General features: G+C 33.3%; 1 protein-coding gene across 4 annotated transcripts in view; it reads left to right on the top strand.

Moving 5' to 3' along the window:
* LOC148945739 (RILP-like protein homolog) overlaps nucleotides 1-11,484 on the top strand; it is a 139,035-nt gene extending 127,551 nt beyond the window's left edge. For 3 of the 4 annotated variants that reach the window (XM_089098155.1, XM_089098156.1, XM_089098157.1), the window contains exon 9: nucleotides 11,242-11,484. In XM_089098155.1, coding sequence (XP_088954281.1) covers nucleotides 11,242-11,398 — 157 coding nt within the window. In that variant the 3' untranslated portion in view covers nucleotides 11,399-11,484. Of the gene's footprint in view, nucleotides 1-6,765; nucleotides 6,887-11,241 lie in introns of all 4 variants that reach the window. The other variant, XM_089098158.1, reaches the window with a different exon arrangement.
* The last annotated feature ends 10,099 nt before the right edge of the window (nucleotides 11,485-21,583 follow it).

Genomic DNA, 21,583 nt, shown 5'->3' with positions numbered 1-21,583 from the left:
CCTCCTAATGCAGATTATCCTCATTCAGGGTATTGTCCCAACCACTTTCGCAATTGGAGATCTTACGCCAGTTCCTAAAAAAGGAAAAGTTACCATGCAATGCTCCTCTTTCCGTCCAATCACGGTTGCTACCACTCTCTGCAAGTTATTTGAACTTTTATTCGTAGATGAGTTTGAAAAACTGTGTTGTAGTCCACCAAGACAATTCGGTTTCCAACGCGGCATTGGTTGTGCGGAAGAGCGCCATGTCGTTGCATATGCACTCCTGGATGCACACAAATCAGGAGAAAGTCTAGCCATCGGGGGCTTAGACCTGCAGAGAGCGTTTGATTCATTGATTCATGCACGTATGTTGCTAAACGCAGCTAAAAGAGGAGTGAACTCAAATATCATCCGGGCTTTCCGTGATATTTATTCTCACCTTCGCGTGCGACTCAAGCTCCCTCCCGACAAAGGCCTTCCGCCAGCCCCACGGTCAGCTTTGATACCAGTCCGTAAAGGTGCCCGTCAGGGAGCAGTTCTATCCCCCAATTTCTTCAATAACTACATTATTGAACCTCAAGACAGCTGTCCTTCATCATGGATTCTCAGTTCCATTGACATCTCCCTAGTGTGCTATGCCAATGACACTCTGAATCTCAGTCGGACGCTTAACCACCTTTCCGAAATATTCTCATGTCTGCAGTCCAACTACAAGAAAGTTGGTCTGAGATTTAACTCCCAAAAGTCAGAAGCTTTGCTTTATAATTTGAAGAATGACCCTCCTACTAATATCACACTTGGTGATTGCTCAGTAAAACCAGTTGATAAAATAGTATATCTGGGGCTTCCAATAGGTTCCTCATTCCAGCATACCCGTTCCCTCCTGATCTCACATCTTGAACGGCGAATATCCAGCTCCTATGCTTTGATAGTTAAATCCACTCTGAGATTTAACCGTCCACTACTGGCAAGTATTTACAACGCTACCGCTCTGCCACATATACTATATGTAACCCCTTTCTGGAATTTATTGGCAAACCGTGAAAAGTCTAAAATCCGCTCTATATTTTTCCGTTTTGCAAAGTACCTACTAAAATTGTAACCTTGGACAAAAAATAGTTTTCTGATTCGGCGCTATAACCTAGCGGACCCAAATCTAGCTGTTGAGACACTTATTAGCCGGCAAAAAACAAAACCAGCAATTCCAAAGCACGAGTGGGCAAGTTTGCTTGTTTAATTTTCCCTTTTGTTTCCTTTTTTTTTTTTTTTTTTTTTTTTTTTTTTTTTTCCTTTCAAAAGTTGTTGTCTTTATTGCTATTTTGAAGAAGTTGTTGTTTCTTTTGTAATTTTTGAGTATGCTATCTTTCAGTTTCCACTTTTCGTACTATTTTGTATACTATTTAAGAAGTTGTTGCTTTTGTTGTTATTATTATCGTTTTGTTCCCTCTTTTCGTATTTTTGTATACTCTGTCATTGTACATTTATTGTATACGACGGGTTTTCAATATATATTATATTATATATTATAATATACTACGTCATTACAATACTATTAAATTATTAAAATAAGTTTTTTTTTTAACTGAAAGTAAGGAGCGACATTACAACTTAAAACGAACAGAAATTATTCCGTAAATGAAAGGGGCTGTCCCCTCCTCAACGCCTCGCTCTTTACGCTAAAGTTTGAACTCCGTCCCAATTTTTTTTAAGAACGACTCTTGAAACACTATGTTCGTATAATTAGAACAATAAGAATCTTTTTTAAGTACTAAAAATCTTTTTTTAAAAATCTTTTTTTTTAAGTCTGAAATTTTAAAAGATATGCTTTGAGGATGAATTAATCCTTCACAACCTCCCGGGGGAAGGGAAGCAAGCTATGAACTTTTCCCATTGCTTACATATCGTATTGGCTATTGGAAGTATTAAATAAAAAAAAACAAGTTTTTTAAACTGAAAGTAAGGAGCGACATTACAACTTAAAACGAACAGAAATTATTCCGTATTTGAAAGGGGCTGTCCCCTCCTCAACGCCTTGCTCTTTACGCTAAAGTTTTTATTGTTTTAAAAGATAAAGTTGTGAGACAGAGTCAAACTTTAGCGTAAAGAGCGAGGCGTTGGGGAGAAGACAGCCCCTTTCATATACGGAATAATTTCTGTTCGTTTTAAGTTTTAATGTCGCTCCTTACTTTCAGTTAAAAAAAAAACTTGTTTTTTTAATTTAATTTCCTGAACATTTTTGAATCAATGTAGCTTTGATTTTGACTCACCGTAAATGAACAATTAAAACGAAATTTGCATATTAATTTTACTTTTTTTGCCTAAATGGCTTTCTCGAAATTTTGTTCTGACATAACTTACGAATTAACTTACGTAACGAACACCTATGTTCGTATATTTTTATTTTGTATATTAGGGAGTTCGTCCCCTAGTCAATACCTCCCTCTTTACGCTAAAGTTCCAATTGTGTTCGAATCACAAACCCCTGAATCAAAAAGGCTGGTTAATTAGGATAGATAGCTCTTTTGAAAGTACAATAAAAACTTTAGCGTAAAGGGCGACGTATTGATTAGGGGGCGAACCCCCTCATATACGTAATTAATTTCTTTTCTTTTTGAGTTGTAATATTGCTCCTTACTTTCAGTTGAAAAAACTTGTTTTTTTATTTAATTTCTGATTGTTTTTTTAAAGAATGCTGGGAAATCTGGTGTCTCCTTCTTAGAAATGTCCCTTCTCCCAAAAAAAAATCCTCCATGGAAAGATCCTATCCCGTAACCCCCTCCTCCGACCCCCCCCCCCACCAGAAAAAATCCTTCCTGAAAACGTCTGTATACTTCCCATTAACCAATACTATATGTAAAAAATGGGCAAAGTTCATAACTTACAGCCCTTCCCCCGAGAACTGTGGGGGATTAAATCATTCTCAAAGACATATTTATCAGACTTTCGACTATGCTGGACAAAATGGTTATCTCAAAATTTTGATTGGGTGACTTCGAGAAAAAAATGAGCGTGGGTGGGGGCCAAGTTGCTTTCCAATTTTTTTGGTCACTTAAAAAGGGCACTAGAACTTTTAATTTCCGTTCGAATGAGCCCTCTCACGATATTCTAGGACTATTCGATCGATACGATCACCCCTGGAAAAAAAACAAATAAACACGCATTCGTGAGTTTTCTTCTGGCAAATAAAATCCACAACTTCACATTTTTGCAGATAGGAGCTTGAAACTTCTATAATAGGGTTCTCTCATACCCTGAATCTGATGGTGGGATTTTCATTAAAGCTCTATGACTTTTAGGGGCTGTTTCCCCCTTTTTTTTTCGAAAATAAGGCAATTTTCTCAGGTAACTTTTGATGGGTAAGACTAAACTTGATGAAACTTGTATATTCGAAATCAGCATAAAAATATGATTCTTTTGATGTATCTATTGGTATAAAAATTTCGGTTTTTAGGGTTTAGGTTACTATTGAGTCAGGTCGCTCCTTACTTACTGTTCGTTACAACGAACTGTATGATCATTTTAGAATTAATTACTTCTTCGGACGTAGTGACTCTTAAGAACGTAGTGCTTATAAGTGCCCAGTTTGTGTTCTTTTTATTTCGTAAGTAAAGAAAAAGGCATAGAATATGGCATTGGACTTTAAAGTACCTACCGGCGGTGCTGATATTCGTTTCATGGTCCTTCAGCCAGGAAATGCGATATAGGGGTTGGGGGCCAACCATCCTGCGCTATCATAGACCTTTCCTTTATACCTTCCCCGGATTTCTCCAGGTACCCATTTAGAGATGGGTATAAATTTTGTTATAACTATTGTGTTAATAAAGATTTACCTACCTTCGTACAAACAGGGTTGACAATTTTCCTGACAATTTCAAATTTGCATCAGATAAAGACACATAGCAACAGCCATTTGAATATTTGTCAGTAATTGCCGCAAGATTTTTCAAATAGAATATTAAAAAATTAAACCGTGAGTCAAGTAGTGAAGACGTCTATAATAAGAGCAACAGTAAGGAGAAACGTCTTGCTCCAAGGTAGGAGTAGCAACAGCACGAAAGTACTTTTAGGCCATGGGCTTATTCCCAAGAAACTTTTAGATTTCTGTCATTTTTTTTTGTCCACATTTTTCGTACGCTTCTTTTTATCCCTCTCTATCCCTCTTTATCCCTCGCTTTACTTTTACTTTTCTTCCTCTTATGGATTTATTATCCTTCTCTTCCTACACTAAAACTGAAGAAACAAAAACTTACCCCCTTGTATATCATGCATATTATCTATGTCCCTTTCTTCCTTTTTTTGCTGTTATTATAGAATAGCTTTTTATGTTTTTCGAAAGCATGTATGTTTTTTGCTACTTAAGTGCATATGAATGTGAAGTCATTGAAATGAAAAATGTTTTACCACAATTAAGTCTCCAAATTATTATCAGTCGAAGGGTCCAAAGAGCAGGGTCATCTAATGAGTCATCTAAAGAGGTTATAATAGAGGTTAGAGGCTATAAATGAGTCATCGAAAGAGGTAATAATAAAGGTTTGAAGTTATAAATGAGTCATCTAAAGAGGTTATAATAGAGGTTATAAATGAGTCATCTAAAGAGGTTATATTAGAGGTTAGAGGTTATAAGTGAGTCGTCTAAAGAGGTTAGAAGTTATAAATGAGTCATCTAAAGAGGTTATTATAGAGGTTAGAGGTTATAAATGAGTCATCTAAAGAGGTTATAATATAGGTTAGAAGTTATAAATGATACATCTAAAGAGTTTATAATAGAGTTTAGATGTTATAAATGAGTCATCTAAAAAGGTTATAATAGAGGTTACAAATGAGTCATCTAAAGAGGCTATAATAGAGGTTATAAATGAGTCATCTAAAGAGGTTATATTAGAGGTTAGAGGTTATAAGTGAGTCGTCTAAAGAGGTTAGAAGTTATAAATGAGTCATCTAAAGAGGTTATTATAGAGGTTATAAATGAGTAATCTAAAGATGTTATAATATAGTTTAGAAGTTATAAATGATACATATAAAGAGTTTATAATAGAGGTTAGAGGTTATAAATGAGTCATCTAAAAAGGTTATAATAGAGGTTACAAATGAGTCATCTAAAGAGGCTATAATAGAGGTTATAAATGAGTCATCTAAAGAGGTTATAATAGAGGTTAGAGTTTATAAGTGAGTCGTCTAAAGAGGTTAGAAGTTATAAATGAGTCATCTAAAGAGGTTATTATAGAGGTTAGAGGTTATAAATGAGTCATCTAAAGAGGTTATAATATAGGTTAGAAGTTATAAATGATTCATCTAAAGAGTTTATAATATAGGTTAGAGGTTATAAATGAGTCATCTAAAAAGGTTATAATAGAGGTTACAAATGAGTCATCTAAAGAGGCTATAATAGAGGTTATAAATGAGTCATCTAAAGAGGTTATAATAGAGGTTAGAGGTTATAAATGAGTCATCTAAAGAGTTTATAATAGAGGTTAGAGGTTATAAATGAGTCATCTAAAGAGGTTATAATAGAGGTTAGAGGTTATAAATGAGTCATCTAAAGAGTTTATAATAAAGAATTTTAAGCAGAGTAAAACTTCATGGAAGGCGATAAAGAATTTAGGTATGAACCGCTTCGGAAGAAGGAGAATAAATAAAAGTTCAAATAGGGATAAAATCCTTTTAATAGACATGTTTCACAAACAGTGATAGAAATTTATAAAAAAAATACCAGATATTTCGGTCACATATGCAGTGACCATCATCAGTAGTAAAAGTAAAACTAAACTAAAAAAATTTAAAACAATAGTTTATATACAAAATCAAATAAAACTACATGTTGTTTAATTCTCTAATTCTTTTCAAAGCAAACGCGGAAGCTAGCCTCTTTGACCTTCTTGGATTCGATTCATTAGCGTTCAATGATATAACACTTGGACTGAGGTCAACTACATTGGGTGGATTGAACTTTACTCTGTCAGATTTTAATAAATTATCGTAGATAGAGTTCAGCGCCAAAACCTGACTATTTATTTCTGGTTTGTCGATTAGTGATTTTGATAAGTCAGGTTTTGAGTCAAAACAGGCTTTGAGATAAATGCATATAATATGACTAATTTTAATAACCGGATTTTAAATAACACGGATTTTTAATAACCGGATTTTAATAACCGGATTAGGAAATAACACTCTTTTCCTAAATCTCCTAAACAGTAATTTTTAAGTTTAAGCACCAAAATTATTCAATTTGAAGGGATTATTTAGGGCCAAAAGCATTTTAACCATTTCACCAATTTTTTTAAGAATCAAACTGAAATATGACAAAAAAAAATTGGCAACCCTGTTCCTCGCTCGTATAACCGATTCATTATGCTTCTGACAATAGCTGAAAACTATCCCTTTCTAGAGAAAACCTCCATAATATTTTGGTATGCAGAAATGAATAGTTTAGCTAGGTGAACGAAACTTTCATGCATTTTCAGGGATTAAAATTTGAACTGATTTCTGGAAGTTTGTCCGGGAAGTAACTGCTTTTCAGGGACGTGCGCAGGGGGGGCCGCCGGGCCCGGGCCCTCCCCCCCCCCCCCCGAAATCTCACGATTTTTTTCATTTCCCCATAATTTTCTGGTTTTTCTCACAGAATAATGAGTTTGAAGGATTTGCCCCCCCCCCCCCCGAAACAAATTCCTGCGTACGTGCCTGCTGCTTTTCCTATTGCTTTGCTTTGTTAAGATGCTTATTTTGTTTCTTTTAAGCATGTCTTTTAATTATTTTGCCTTAAAAGTTATTATTTCTTGCTTATAGATTTTCTGGTATCAAACTGTTTTCCCGCACAAGACAGACACCAAAAACCAAGTCAAAAACTTTAATTAATGTACCTGAAGCTATACCTGATGTTGATGAATTTGGCGTTGAATGTACCTAGGTAGATGTCTCTCTTTCTCTTTTTCCTTGGTCTTTATTTATCTCTTTCTCTTTCCTTCTCTTGATATAGTCTACATCAGGCACGTACGCAGGAACTTGTTTCGGGGGGGGGGCACAATTTGTTTCGGGGGGGGCAAATCCTTCAAACCCATTATTCTGTGAGAAAAACCAGAAAATTATGGGAAAATGAAAAAAATCGTGAGATTTCGGGGGGGGGGGCGGGCCCGGAGGCCCACCCCCAGCGTACGTCCCGGGTCTACATCATGACTACGTAAAATGCGGTTCATTTTGTAGTTTAACTCTTTAAAGAAAATGATTCTCTAAAACTCCAAAAAACACGGACATCGAGAGGTATATGTTACGAAGAATGTCTAAAATCTGGTTAATGTCGACATTCACCGGTGAATGTTCGAAATTCCTTTTTCTCTGCTTTGATTCAATTAGCTCTGCGAGTCAGCTTTTTCAGTCTTATGCAAACTATGATGGTAAAAGTTAAAGTTAGGTTAGGTTAGATTATGTTAGTTTAGTTTAGGTTAGATTAGCTTAAATTTGTTTCTAAATATCAGAAATGGGTTAAAAACCTAACTTAAGCTAACCTAAACCAACCTAACCTCATCTAACCAAACCTAATCTAACCAAACCTTCCATAGTCAAACCTTGCATTAAATTGAAAAAAATGACTGGCAACGGTGACTAAATCCAAGGTGAAAAAAAGGTATTTCGGACATTCACCGATGAATGTCGACATTCACCAATTTGCGGACATTCACCTTAACATATAAATTTGATTTAGCGGCACACATTTGAATCATAGATACGTATTCTCTTCTTAATTTGTACAATCGTTGCAAAACACAGTGGAAAGTCATGTTAAGAGTTATTTTTGTGAGCTTTTCTTGGAGAAGGCATATTTCCAGGCCTCCTTAAATGAAAGGCACATATTTAAATCATAGAAATGTCTTTTCTTCGTATTTTGTTCAACTTCGTTGCAAAACAAAGTGATAAGTGATATCAAGAGCTATTTGTGTTAGATTTTCAAGGAGAATCCACATTCCTTTGATTCAAGACTAGGCCTCCTTGATTGAAAGGCACATATCGGGATTGTCTCTTAATATCGTCTAAATCGTGATTACATAGAATGCTGTTCTTTTTGTGAGTCAGGCAGTTCTTTTTGTATATTATCTATTTAGAGAAAATGTTTTCTGAACTCCCAAGAAAACTCGGGAATATTATGAGATGGGGAACTGGTCAAACCTGAATTGTCTTGGGGAAGGGCAGAGTAGAGCCATCTCACCTGCGATCGTTCGGGGAATTTGCTCAACCTTTGAAAAGAATATGGATCGGATTTGGAACCACTCACGATAATTTGCATATATATAATTTGCACGTTCAATTAAACGAGATAATTTGCACGTCTTCATCGTCCCATCAGAAAAATATTTAGTAGCTATTTAACTACCAATTATAATTTGAAAATTAAAATTAAGTAATTGAATTAAAATTTTAAATTAAACTTAGAAAGTTAAAATTGAGGTAATTGAAAACTGTTGCTTACTCACGTTAATGAAATTCTCGAACGACTAAATGTATATTGATGGCTATGGTATTGATATGGATGGATATTGATGACAACAATAAAACATGGAAAAGAAGGAAAGAAATTGCAAATTTAAGAAATCAATGTGGACTATAAATTTTGTGTTATGATCGTTTTTTATTACGTTCTCATGCGTGTTACGTAGTTTATCTAAACTTCCCCCAGATTAATAGGCTAAACGGCTACTGTGAGTGGTAAACGAAGATACAGTCTGTTGTCATACCGAAGACTGCCTTTCAGTCATTAAAATTAAGCTGCTTTTCAGTCATTAAAAGTAGGCTGTACGTCAGTCATTAAAAGTAGGCTGTATTTCAGTCAATAAAATTAAGCTGCTTTTCAGTCATTAAAATTAAGTTGCTTTTCAGTCATTAAAAGTAGGTTGTATGTCAGTCATTAAAAGTAGGCTCTTATGTCAGTCATTAAAAGTAGGCTGCATTTCAGTCATTAAAATTAAGCTGCTTTTCATTCATTAAAAGTAGGCTGTATGTCAGTCATTAGAAGTAGGCTGTATTTCAGTCGTTAAAATTAAGCTGCTTTTCATTCATTAAAAGTAGGCTGCATTTCAGTCATTAAAATTAAGCTGCTTTTCAGTCATTACAAGTAGGCTATATGTCAGTCATTAAAAGTAGGCTGCATTTCAGTCATTAAAATTAAGCTGCTTTTCATTCATTAAAAGTAGGCTGTATGTCAGTCATTAAAAGTAGGCTGCATTTCAGTCCTTAAAATTAAGCTGCTTTTCATTCATTAAAAGTAGGCTGTATTTCAGTCATTAAAATTAAGCTGCTTTTCAGTCATTAAAATTAAGCTGCTTTTCAGTCATTAAAAGTAGGCTGTATGTCAGTCATTAAAAGTAGGCTGCATTTCCGTCATTAAAAGTAGGCTGCATTTCAGTCAATAAAATTAAGCTGCTTTTTAGTCATTAAAATTAAGTTGCTTTTCAGTCATTAAAAGTAGGCTGTATGTCAGTCATTAAAAGTAGGCTGCATTTCAGTCATTAAAATTAAGTTGTTTTTCAGTGATTAAAATTAAGCTGATTTTCAGTCATTAAAAGTAGGCTGCATTTCAGTCATTAAAATTAAGCTGCTTTTCAGTCATTAAAAGTAGACTACGTTTCAGTCATTAAAAATGTAGATCCGCTGGTACGCCAATAAGTCTGTTGCTGTGAGCCAAGATCGTGCATTACTAGACTGGCGGTGGTAGGACTACAACTAGTAGGTAATTTTTGTGAACGTCAAGTTTAGAACTTGAGAAAAATCTGGAAACTGGAGTATTTTGATGCCCAAAAAAGCAGTTCTTGTTTTATGTTTAAATATACTATAGATGGTGTTCTAAAGGGTGTTGTAAAAGAAGTGTAGAATTTGTTTAGAGCACCAAGGATAAAAGAGGATTTGGATTGGGCGAGGAGAAACTTCCACAATCATTTATTTCTTTTTAAATTTGGTAATATTGGGAGTTCAGTTTCAAACGAAAGAGACCCGTATCTGCAGTCATGTATTTGGATGTTAGATGGTGCTAAATAAAAAAAAATGTGGGTGAAAAATCAGTAATAAATATTCTAAAAACTCGAGGTCCCAAATAGCTAAAGAAAGGTGTGGCTTTCTTTTATTAGTGTAGTTGTTTTTGGGCATCAACAGGTTATTAATTGTTGAGTTTTTAGTGACAAAAAGCGTTGTCAAATTTAATTAATTAGTTTTACTTTTTTTATTTTCTTGATTCAAAGTGGCAACACTGACGAAAATACGGTAGTGCCCTAGAAACTTTATAATTTTGAGACAAAAATAGAAGCCTCGGAAAATACCTAAGATGAACCCAAGAGGTAAAAATAACCTTGTTTTATAATATTTGTTGCTTTGAATACCAGGTCTAGTAATTTAAGGTTTTCCCATGTGAATCAAAGGCGATTTGTAAATCTTTTGGATTGTGTTTATTAAACTAAAAGTATTAATAATATTAATATTATAATTATAATATAATTATAATGATAATAATAATATAAAAATATTAAAAGTAAAAAATATGACTTATTAATTTACAAATGAATATATTTGACGATGATCGAGACTATAAACTATATATGGACAAGTGGCTTTTTGGACTTTTTGGACAGGCGGCTTTACCCTAGCTGTAAGAAAAAAATGGACAGTCAAAGAACAAACGCATGATTTTAAAGTATTTAAATAGTTTCTTAATTTTGCCTAAGTTTTTTAATAAGTCATTCAAATGTTTGGTAGAAGGGGCTTTAGAGAGAGTGTATTTGAATGCGTAATGGGGTTTAGTGTGAAAAATAATGTTCATGTTTAATAGCTGCAGAGGAAGTGTGGGGGAATTATAGAGGGGCAAGGTAAGACAAAATAAGGTGTTTGTAGAATACAAGGCTCAAACCAGGGGGGGGGGGGGGTGACAGAGGAAGGTTACAACAAGACAGGGGAATAAGAAAATAAAGCTGTTAATTTTGCACTTAATGATTTGATATCTTTGAACTGTTCCTCAAAAAATGAACAAAAATTAAATTGATGGGAAAAGGTGAGAGGTTGATGTGGCAGAATAAAGAGAGAGAGAGAGGGGGGGGGGGGGGGGTAAGAAACACAAGGAGTATTGATGTGTTCCTAAAAATTTGATCCCATGTAAGTCCCATGAGTATTTTGTAGATTTTGATGCTGAAACTGACAGGGGAATTAGAGAGGGACCAGTTGATAGTAGAAAGAGAGCGAGAGACGAAATGGGTCTTGCTGTATTTATGAATATTTCATTTTTTATAGGTTTCGTAAATTGTTTGTGGATCGTAATACTCAAACCGGTGAAGAAGACGAGTCCCCAAAAGGCAATCCGCTTGCGGCCATATTTTCAAGGCCATCGCGACGTTTGACTACGAGCACCAGCTCTTCTTTCCTGTCTTCCTTAAAATGCGCTGATTAAATAGTGCCATTTATGTTTTTAACTTGACAATGTCGCCCGTTTGTTTCTATTATTTAAGTAGCTATTGTTGTGAAGAATTTGTTTTCGAGCATTGACGTATAGAAAATAACCTCTCATACATTTAAGCCCCTTTTCCTCTTCCAATTTTTGAATCCTCCTCGTTTTTTTTCCTCAAACAACGCTAAACGCTGGATATACTCTACTTAAAATTTGTGGGGATCTTAGCAAATAGTTTATATCCCGCCCTTGGGTAGGGCTTGAGGTTCCTTTTACGAAAATTATAATTTTTGATATTCCCACCTGTGCAGCCAACTTCTAACTGTCGAAGAAAAATCGCTTGGCATTAAATAGACGTTATATCTAAACGCTTCATGCATTTGAATTTGTGCAGCCAAATGCAATGCATTTGTGTAGCCACTTCTAAGTGTCGAATAAAAACCTCTTTGTATTAAATACACGCCATTTCCAAACGCGTCATGTATTTGAATTTGTGCTGCCAAATGGAATGCATTTGTGCAGCCAACTTATAACTGTTGAATTGAAATCGCTATTTCCAAACGTTCCATGCATTTTGAATTTGTGCAGCCAAATGCAATACCTTTGAGCAGCCAATTTCTAACTGTCGAAGAAAAGCCGCTTGGTATTAAATAGAAGTTATTTCCAAACACTTCATGCATTTGAATTTGTGCAGCCAACTTCTAACTGTCGAAGAAAAACGGCTTGGTATCAAATAGACGCTATTTCCAAACGCTTCATGTTTTTGTATTTGTGCTGCCAAATGCAATGCATTTGTGCAGCCAACTTATAACTGTTGAATAGAAATCGATATTTCCAAACGCTACATGCATTTGAATTTGTGCAGCAAAATGAAATGAATTTGTACAGCCAACTTCTAACTGTCGAAGAAAAACGGCTTGGTATCAAATAGACGCTATTTCCAAACGCTTCATGTTTTGTATTTGTGCTGCCAAATGCAATGCATTTGTGCAGCCAACTTATAACTGTTGAATAGAAATCGATATTTCCAAACGCTACATGCATTTGAATTTGTGCAGCAAACTGCATTGAATTTTTGCACCCAACTTCTAACTGTCGAATAAAAACGGCTTGGTATCAAATAGACGCTATTTCCAAACGCTTCATGTTTTGTATTTGTGCTGCCAAATGCAATGCATTTGTGCAGCCCACTTATAACTGTTGAATAGAAATCGATATTTCCAAACGCTTCATGCATTTGAATTTGTGCAGCCAAATGCAATGCATTTGTACAGCCAACTTCTAAGTGTCGAAGAAAAACCTATTTATATTAAATTGACGTTATTTCCAAACGTTTCATGCATATGTTTCGTATGTGAAGGTGCAGGTCCTAGGAAATAATTTCAGGTCTATTTTCTGTCTGAAACAAGTGATTTGGGACAACCTTGCTCCTGTGATTTAAACTGAAAGGGAAGGATACTAATATCATTGGATTAATCTTGGATCTATCCATTTTGCGAGTCAGAATTGTGATATTACTTAGACTTTCTCTTAGAAAGGGTCTAAACTCAATCAAATAAAATAATAAAATTGTCAATTTTTCGGCGATTTTCAATCAATTTCAACGTATTTTAAATCGAACAAAACCCTGTATATAAGATTTCAAAAACTCAATTTCCTAGATGAACCAACAAATAAAAGTTCAAATAGGGATAGGTCTTTTTATTAGACAGTGAGAACTGATAAAAAAAAAAATCTGGATATTTCGATCCCATACACCAGTGATCGTCATCAGTAGATAAACTGAAGGATTTCAAATAAAACAAACGTATATATGCGGAACAAAATAATTACTTTCGGGATAAGTAATTATTTTGTTCCGCATATATACGTTTGTTCTATTTGAAATCCTTCAGTTTATCTACTGATGACGATCACTGGTGTATGGGATCGAAATATCCAGATTTTTTTTTGTTTCAATTTTCGCAATCTAATAAAAGAACTTACCCCCATTTGAACTTTATTTGTTCATCATAGGTAGGTAGTGTGGTCTTAGAAAAAATACAATATGAAAAGATCTAAATTTTAGTTATAGAATAATTAAAATTACTGTCGTACATTGCTATACTAAAACTGTTGGAAAGTAAAAAAACAAAAGGCCAAAACTTTCACAGGATATATATACCTTAGACTCTGATTCTGAATAGAACCTTGGGCCTGTTTCTATAAAATGGTTCTAACCGTCATTTGTGACGAGTGTTCACTCTCCTTCAATTTTACCTTGCACACCTGTGCATATATGAAATGTTCATGGGACTGAATATCATTTGTTTTACCTTACGACTATGAAATTGAGTCGATTTTGGTGAGTTATCGTATCTCTGATTAGTGTCAATATTATGTCTAGTTAAACTAATTTTTGAACTATCTAATTAATGCAAAATTGTCCTTAAACTTCCGGTAACTAAATATTTTCGGGTTTTCCACATAAAGTCATTTCAATCTACCTCTTTAAATAGTTCTATCAGCACAAGTCTCATTGCCAATACGAAATGGGGGGCTTGTTAGATATGTGAAGATATATATGAAACCCAACATGCCAAAACTCAATAGTTTTCTATAAGTTCATAGCCTATGAAGAAAGCCAGCAAAAATGTTTAGTTACCGGACGATTTTACATTGAATAGGCAACATTTTCAACCCAATGTTCTATTAAAAATTTTGATTTTGTTTCGTTTATTCAGTGGACAATTTTGAATTGGAATTCTACTGTCTGTTTATAAAAAAAAAACATTTCCATTTTGAATTTTATAGTTAGTTTAACCTATTCAATTTTTTTAAAATAGATGTCGCTATATTCCTTTTACCCAGTTTGTCTTGATACCTGATTTTTCATTTTCTTTCTTCTTAGCTAAAATCTGAATTTTTGGCTAAGTGGAAATGACTAATATGTAATTGAGTTAACATGTTACTGAAATAACAATGGACATTAAATGAGGGTCTGATAAATGATATTGTATTGAGACTTGAGAATAATAACAAAGTCCATATCCGTTGACGATAGTAAAAACAAAAATTGTGTTAGTCTTTTGAATCTTCAGTTGATCTGTGTTACCAAGACCAAAAATAAAGAAAATCTCTCTTTTAAACGCTATCTCTTTTCCATGTTTAACTCTTATTGTTTTATTATGTTTTTGCTTTAGGGCTGCTATAAAAATGTCTAATGAATCATGTCTAAGGATAAGCACAAAGTCACTGATGCTAGAAAAATTTGTTTTTTATCCAGTCTTAAATGTCTGTTCAGATGTCATTTTTTCTTTCATTTTTGAATATTGTAATGACGTTTTTAGGCCCCATTCTTAAAAAAAAGATAAAAAAAAGTGCCGAGTAAAATTTGCGGGAAAGATAAAATTTGCGGAAGCATTTTTTTTTTTTTACAAAACTTGATTTTATAAGGATTAGTTTTATGATAATTTTGAAATTCGATAACTCTGTCAATAGTATTTATGACTTTACAAATAGTATTAACTAATTTAATTATTCCTTTTTAATTATAGCTTGATTATCTAAAAATCTCAAATATAATAATTTGGAGAAAAAAACAAAAACGGTTGGATAAAAAAAATGTGGAATGATATCTTTGTTTATTTCCTGAAACGTTTATAACCCTTTTAGAGTGATTGTCATCTCAGTGATTGTATATGCATGTGATATTTTGTATATGTTTTAGACTTTTAGTGATTTAATCTATTGTTGTTCGTATCTTGTTCTGTGTTCAGATTTTGAAAGTAACCGTTTGCAAAGATGAAAATATTCCGCCAACTACATAGCGTTGAATCACTGAGAAATAGAAAATTTACTCGTCAAGAATTTATCATTAAGAAGCTTTTACTGGATTCAAATTTTATACAGCAGATCCAATCAGGAAGCGGTGCTGGCTTTCCTTTGGGGTTCCCGCCTAAGGAGTAACATGATTGGATGATAAGAATATGTCTGATATAAACCAATGAATTTCAAGCACACTTTTTACCACGTCTTTCTTTTTCTCTTTGGTGGAATTTTAATTTGGAATTACAATTATGAATTTATGAATGAAGTTTAAAATGAAAATTGAATATTGAGAAAATTAAACTTTGAATTTCAACCTGGGTATAATGCTCTGTCCGAATTTTATATTGACCTATTGTGTTCAATTGATCAATTTTGTTTTTAAAAGGTTTGATACCTGATTTTATTGTCACACCGTGATACTTTAATACAGATTTGCCAATTTTTCCAAATTCTACAGAAATTTTATATGAAATCTCTAGTAGGAGTAATCCGTGCTACTAGGGAATACGAAAGAACGAACATAAATATATTGCTGTTTTATTACTTTTTTTCGCTTTTAAGGTAGAAATGAAATGAGTTCGTTGAGTCAAAACTAATTAATAAAACTAATTAAATGATGGCTCTCATTTTCAATGAAGCCCCTCGGGGGTTTTACAGTTTTTGCAGCTGGTCCCCTTCTTGTCACCAGATCTGATGAAACTTCTAATTACAAACGCTGAAATAATGCAAAGTTAAACTTCCCATTCTTTATGCAGCTTTCGTAAAACAAATTTAATTGATTAATAATCACTGTTTTTGTGAGCTATTGTAGAACAATTTTTTGTCTTTTTGGTTTGACTTCGTAAAACATTAAAATGTTGGTTTTAAAAACAAAATCTTAATATTGCTCTAAACCACTTCATCTGCCAAATATGTTTTGTTTTTTTTATTCGTAACGTAAAGAGCTAAATTAATATCGTAAAGCTTTATTTGATACCATAAATTTATATATAAAACAATATTTGTAAAATATTTCAATAACCATCAAGGTAACCCAATAAGTTGTTAATGACCGTTATTTCTAACCTTGCAAATAACTATATATTCAAAATTTAACGTGTAAAAAAAACATATAATCTAAATCATTATTAACTTCCCAGTCGGTAACGTTTACTCGAACTTTTCTAAAACGTTCCGAACGTGCTAAACGTTTCAAACTGGTTGATATTTACTGTCAGTCTTATACCCTTGGGTAGAAGATCTAGTACCCTTGGGTAGAATTTCACACCTGTGTTCCTGTAAAACACGGATACAAAGATGTTTGTTAAGTATTTCAAGCCTCGGACCTAAATGTTTCCCGAAATTATTCAAGTAAATATCGTTTCAATGACCAATGAGAAAAAAGAATAAGCTGATATTCAAAACAAAAAGAGCTAGCTGATACTCAGTTAGCTGATGAATACATTGAAGTTGTCATCCCCTCATATTCCCTAATAGCAAGACATCATGCCTTACAATGAGAAAAGGAAAAATTGGCAACTGAACCATAAGTAAGTTTTACTGAAAGCTGAATAATTTGTTAATGCACCAGAATCTAAATTTTTTCAACTTGTGTTTTGGAATCTGAATAATTTGTTAATGCACCAGAATCTAATTTTTTTGCACCAGAATCCAGAATCTAAATTCACCAGAATCTGAAAGCTGAATAATTTGTTAATGCACCAGAATCTAAATTTTTGGCACCAAAATCCAGAATCTAAATTCACCAGAATCTGAAAGCTGAATAATTTGTTAATGCACCAGAATCTAAATTTTTTCAACTTGTGTTTTGGAATTTAATTAATTCGAAACCACTGTTTTTTTTTAAACTAAGATAATGGAAATTTGGCCCATAAAGCATTAAAATATTTGTTTTTAAAGTTTTCTTAGTTTTATATATTGCTGTCAAACCACTTGATTAGCTGAATATTAGTATTTGTTGTCTAACTATAAATTAATCAATTTATTATTATGTGTGAAAAAAGGGATAATTATAATATTATATATTCCCTAATAGTAAACATTAATACCTTGAACTGGGGAAAGAAAACTTGACCATTGACTAATAATTAATTATTGTATAATTAATAATTATAATTTATTATTATGATTTAATTAAATTAATTAATAAATATTATAATTATGTTACTCTTCTATTCTAAAAATCTGTCAATTAAAGAGTAAATAGTAATTATTTCAAACTATTATTGCTACCAACTTATTGTGATACTTAGCCGCCTGAGCCTAACAGGTACGCACGCTCCTCTTCCACGACATACTATTCAAAGCGTCACTCTACCCCTTCCGATGTTATAACAAATAGTAATTTTTACAACTTAACATTTTGATTAGCTCAATATTAAAATATACTTAAACAACTGGCCTGGAAAAATATACTGGCCATGGAGCCTTTGTGGGGATTTGTAGATTGTTATGTAATTATTTTACTGATAAATGGAAAATAAATCTATCTATCTATCTAAATAAACAACAACTTCCTGGCCAAACAGAAAATAACATATAACCTTAAAACAAGATTAGTGCAACCCAAAGAGAACCATTATTTTACTTTCTTCATTACTTTTTTACTTTTCTTTTTTACTTTTACTTTTTACTAAATTTTACTTTTTCCATTGTTGTTTGTTTAAAAAACAATTTTTTTTTTTTTTTAGAAAGTGAAAGGTTCAATTTGAAATGACCTCAGTTGTATTGCTTTTTCGAAATAGTTGTAGATTCCAGGGACATTTTAATCATATCTAATACTTGTAACTGCGTTTATTATAACAGCTGACTATTTAAACTTAATTTTATTTATTTTTTTTTTTATTTGTTTAGGGAGGCCTCGATTTTTTTTTAAACGATTTTTTTATTGCTGCAAAAACTGTAAATTAAAATTATTTTTTTTAATCTTTAATTTTCCTGTAATTAAAGAACCCAGTAGGATATCCTAGCAATAATGCATTCTTCTGTCACTTAAGTGTAAATTAACATATCAAATCTAATAAATACCCGTACCTATTGGTATGCTTTTGTTCAGCCGGGGAGGTTCCAATATTTCATCATATTTATGATTATTTCAAGAATTTCGGATGAATCATGTTATTGCACTATTTTGAACAAATTTAAGCCCTTCCTCTGTTTCAAGAAAAAAAAGTTGCATACCTTCCTTCTGAAATATAAAGTTCCGCCAACATTAGCTCCACTCCCCCTCCCTTAAGGAGTGTAGATAAATCGGTTGAGAGCCTCCCTTCTTTCCCAAAAAAAGCGATAATTTTTCTTATTTAGGTAGTTTCAGGTGTCCTGGATCTTAGTGAAAAAAGAATAAACAAAAATGAAAAATTTCTAGGTTTTGGAAATTAAAATAATAAAAGGGAGGGAACCAATTAAGATTTGTTTTTTTAAGGTTCTAATGGGCCTTTTAGTGAGGTTTAAGTAGTTTTGAGGTTCATTTTCTGGAGGTTATAATGATGACTTTAATCAGATTTAAATAATGGAAAATTTTGTTAATAAATGAGAAATTTTTATTAAAATTAGGCCTGAATTTTTTTAGGAGACGGAGGGGGGGGGGGCACTAATAAACTTGCGCCTCAAATGCAAGAGAGGTTCTCTGAAGGTTATAAATATAACTCAGTTTGTCATTTCAGTGTAATAGATGTCGGTGATTTTTGCATTATTTAGTAATGTGTGACTTTTTACTTTTTCAAGATTTGTTTATGATCTCATTGTTTTGTTTTTGTGTTTATTTTTTTATTTTATTTTGACCTTGCGTTTCTGCCCTGTTTTAATGCGTATTCAATATTCTCCTAAGAAAATTTCGTTATGACACATAAAAAGTAAAAGATGTTCTTTTTGTTGTTTTTTTTCTATCGTTTCTCTTTTTCCTTTTTCCTTTTCATCTTTCTTTTTTATTTTATTTTTCTCTTTAAGTCAAATATGCTTTGTCAATATACTTTCGATTCCAGTTGTAGTGATGCTTTATCTTATAAATTTGTTTGACATTATAGTTTATAGTTACATTATAGTTGTTACATTACATTATTATGACATTATAGTATCATTATAGTTATATGTGTGCTAATTCTCTGTTTTTTATTTAAGTGAATAAGAAGATAGAATTACGGTACTCGTAAATTATGGAATTGAAAAAAACGACATAAAAGATATTTTCAGGGACTTTTTGGCTCTTTCTGATAAATGATGCATTTGGCAACGTCACATGGTTCTTATTATCCTTAGGTGTGGGAAAACACTCATCTTGCAATACAATACAACTTGATGGACCAAGGTTTTATCATGACAGCATGGTTGCCAACTATCGCACTATTGTGCTTCTGTCGCAAATTTTTGGTCGCTGTAGCGCGTACGGCACAGAAAACTATGCTTTTCCATGAAAAGCCGGGAAGTGCCACACAAAAGTGCAAAAGTTTGTGTTGATTAGAAAAATGATTTTATCATGATAAAATCATTTATCATAATATTTATGATTTTATCATGTGAAAAGAAAAAACAATTTGCCAACAGCAATTTTTGAGTATTTTACTTTAATTCTCGTACTGTGGCTAGAATAGAGCACCTTCTTTGTTGACGTTATGCAAGTTGATCAAGATATTAGCGAGAGAAATCTCGCCCTGAAGAAAAGAGATTGAATATTTGAGATTGAGATATAAATGCCCACTAAAGGGGTGACACTTCTCGTAAATATGTTTTTTTAACCATAGTTTAGCTATAATGAAAGTGAATACATCACTCGATGCAATTTTTTATTTCTCTTTTTATTTTTATTTCTCTTTCATAGACCAAAAGGGTTCAAATAGCACATAGTAACCGAAAGTTTAAAAATGTGCCTAAAAGAAACTGTCTAGTGAGAAAACATTTCTATTTATAGTTGATATAGGAATGGTATTGATTATTTCTATCAGTTATAATAGTTAAATGTCATTTTGAAAACAAGTTTGCGGGTATTTGTTTAAAAGAAAGCCAGAAACCCCTCAAAAATAGCATTAGTTTTGCTGTGATGTCATTTGTGAGAGGTTGGATCTTTTGATACGTGGCTTTGTTTTTTATATCGCAAACATCCCGAAAAGAATCGATGAGAGAAAAACATGCCAAGAGTATATTAAAAGCAGCAAATTACTGCTTGCAATTTGCAGCAAATTGATTAAAAGCAGCAAATGGATTAAATTGATTTAGAGGAAATTGACTAAAAACAGCAAATTGCTGCAGGTTGCGAGCACGAGGTGGCTGTTGTTGGAAACAGCTATTCAGATAATTTTGCGGTGACATCCCCTTTTGCTATTTTTCACAAACTGTGGCAAAGGGTACTCAGCTGGCGAGAGAGAAAGCCTTGAAAATACTAAATTTCATCCGTGATCCTTTCGTATTTGTATTTTCTGAAGCTTGTGGCTGAGAAAGGGATTATCATGTATAGAGTTTCAATATGCGTTGACCCAAGTCCACCACCTGGTCGAGAACTTAAGAAATGCTTCATTCTGCAGTCCCTTCTGAAATGCTTCATTATGCCAGAGAAAAGCACTAGCGACTTCTTTAAAGTTGAACTGATCCCATCAAACTATGCTGATAGGAAAAGTTGAAGCTCGGGCTAAATACAATTTGCTATTTAGCAGCCAAGACTGATTTTGATCTATTAACTGTGATCCAAGATTGATTGTGATCTGTTAACTGTGATCCAAGACTGATTGTGATCTGTTAACTGTGATCCAAGACTGATTGTGATCTGTTAACTGTGATCCAAGACTGATTGTGATATGTTAACTGTGATCCAAGACTGATTGTGATCTGTTAACTGTGATCCAAGACTGATTGTGATCTGTTAACTGTGATCCAAGACTGATTTTGATCTGTTAACTGTGATCCAAGAGTGATTGTGATCTGTTAACTGTGATCCAAGACTGATTGTCATCTGTTAACTGTGATCCAAGACTGATTGTGATCTGTTAACTGTGATCCAAGACTGATTGTGATCTGTTAACTGTGATCCAAGACTGATTGTGATCTGTTAACTGTGATCCAAGACTGATTGTAATCTGTTAACTGTGATCCAAGACTGATTGTGATCTGTTAACTGTGATCCAAGACTGATTGTCATCTGTTAACTGTGATCCAAGACTGATTGTGATCTGTTAACTGTGATCCAAGACTGATTGTGATATGTTAACTGTGATCCAAGACTGATTGTGATCTGTTAACTGTGATCCAAGACTGATTGTGATCTGTTAACTGTGATCCAAGACTGATTGTGATCTGTTAACTGTGATCCAAGAGTGATTGTGATCTGTTAACTGTGATCCAAGACTGATTGTCATCTGTTAACTGTGATCCAAGACTGATTGTGATCTGTTA

This window comes from Artemia sp. Qi Xiang Cuo, chromosome 12 (assembly GCF_049724085.1).
Source record: "Artemia sp. Qi Xiang Cuo chromosome 12, ASM4972408v1, whole genome shotgun sequence".
Classification (NCBI taxonomy): Eukaryota; Metazoa; Arthropoda; class Branchiopoda; order Anostraca; family Artemiidae; genus Artemia; species Artemia sp. Qi Xiang Cuo.
Note: the sequence above shows the minus strand (reverse complement) of the source record. Positions and strands in the feature narration are given on the sequence as shown.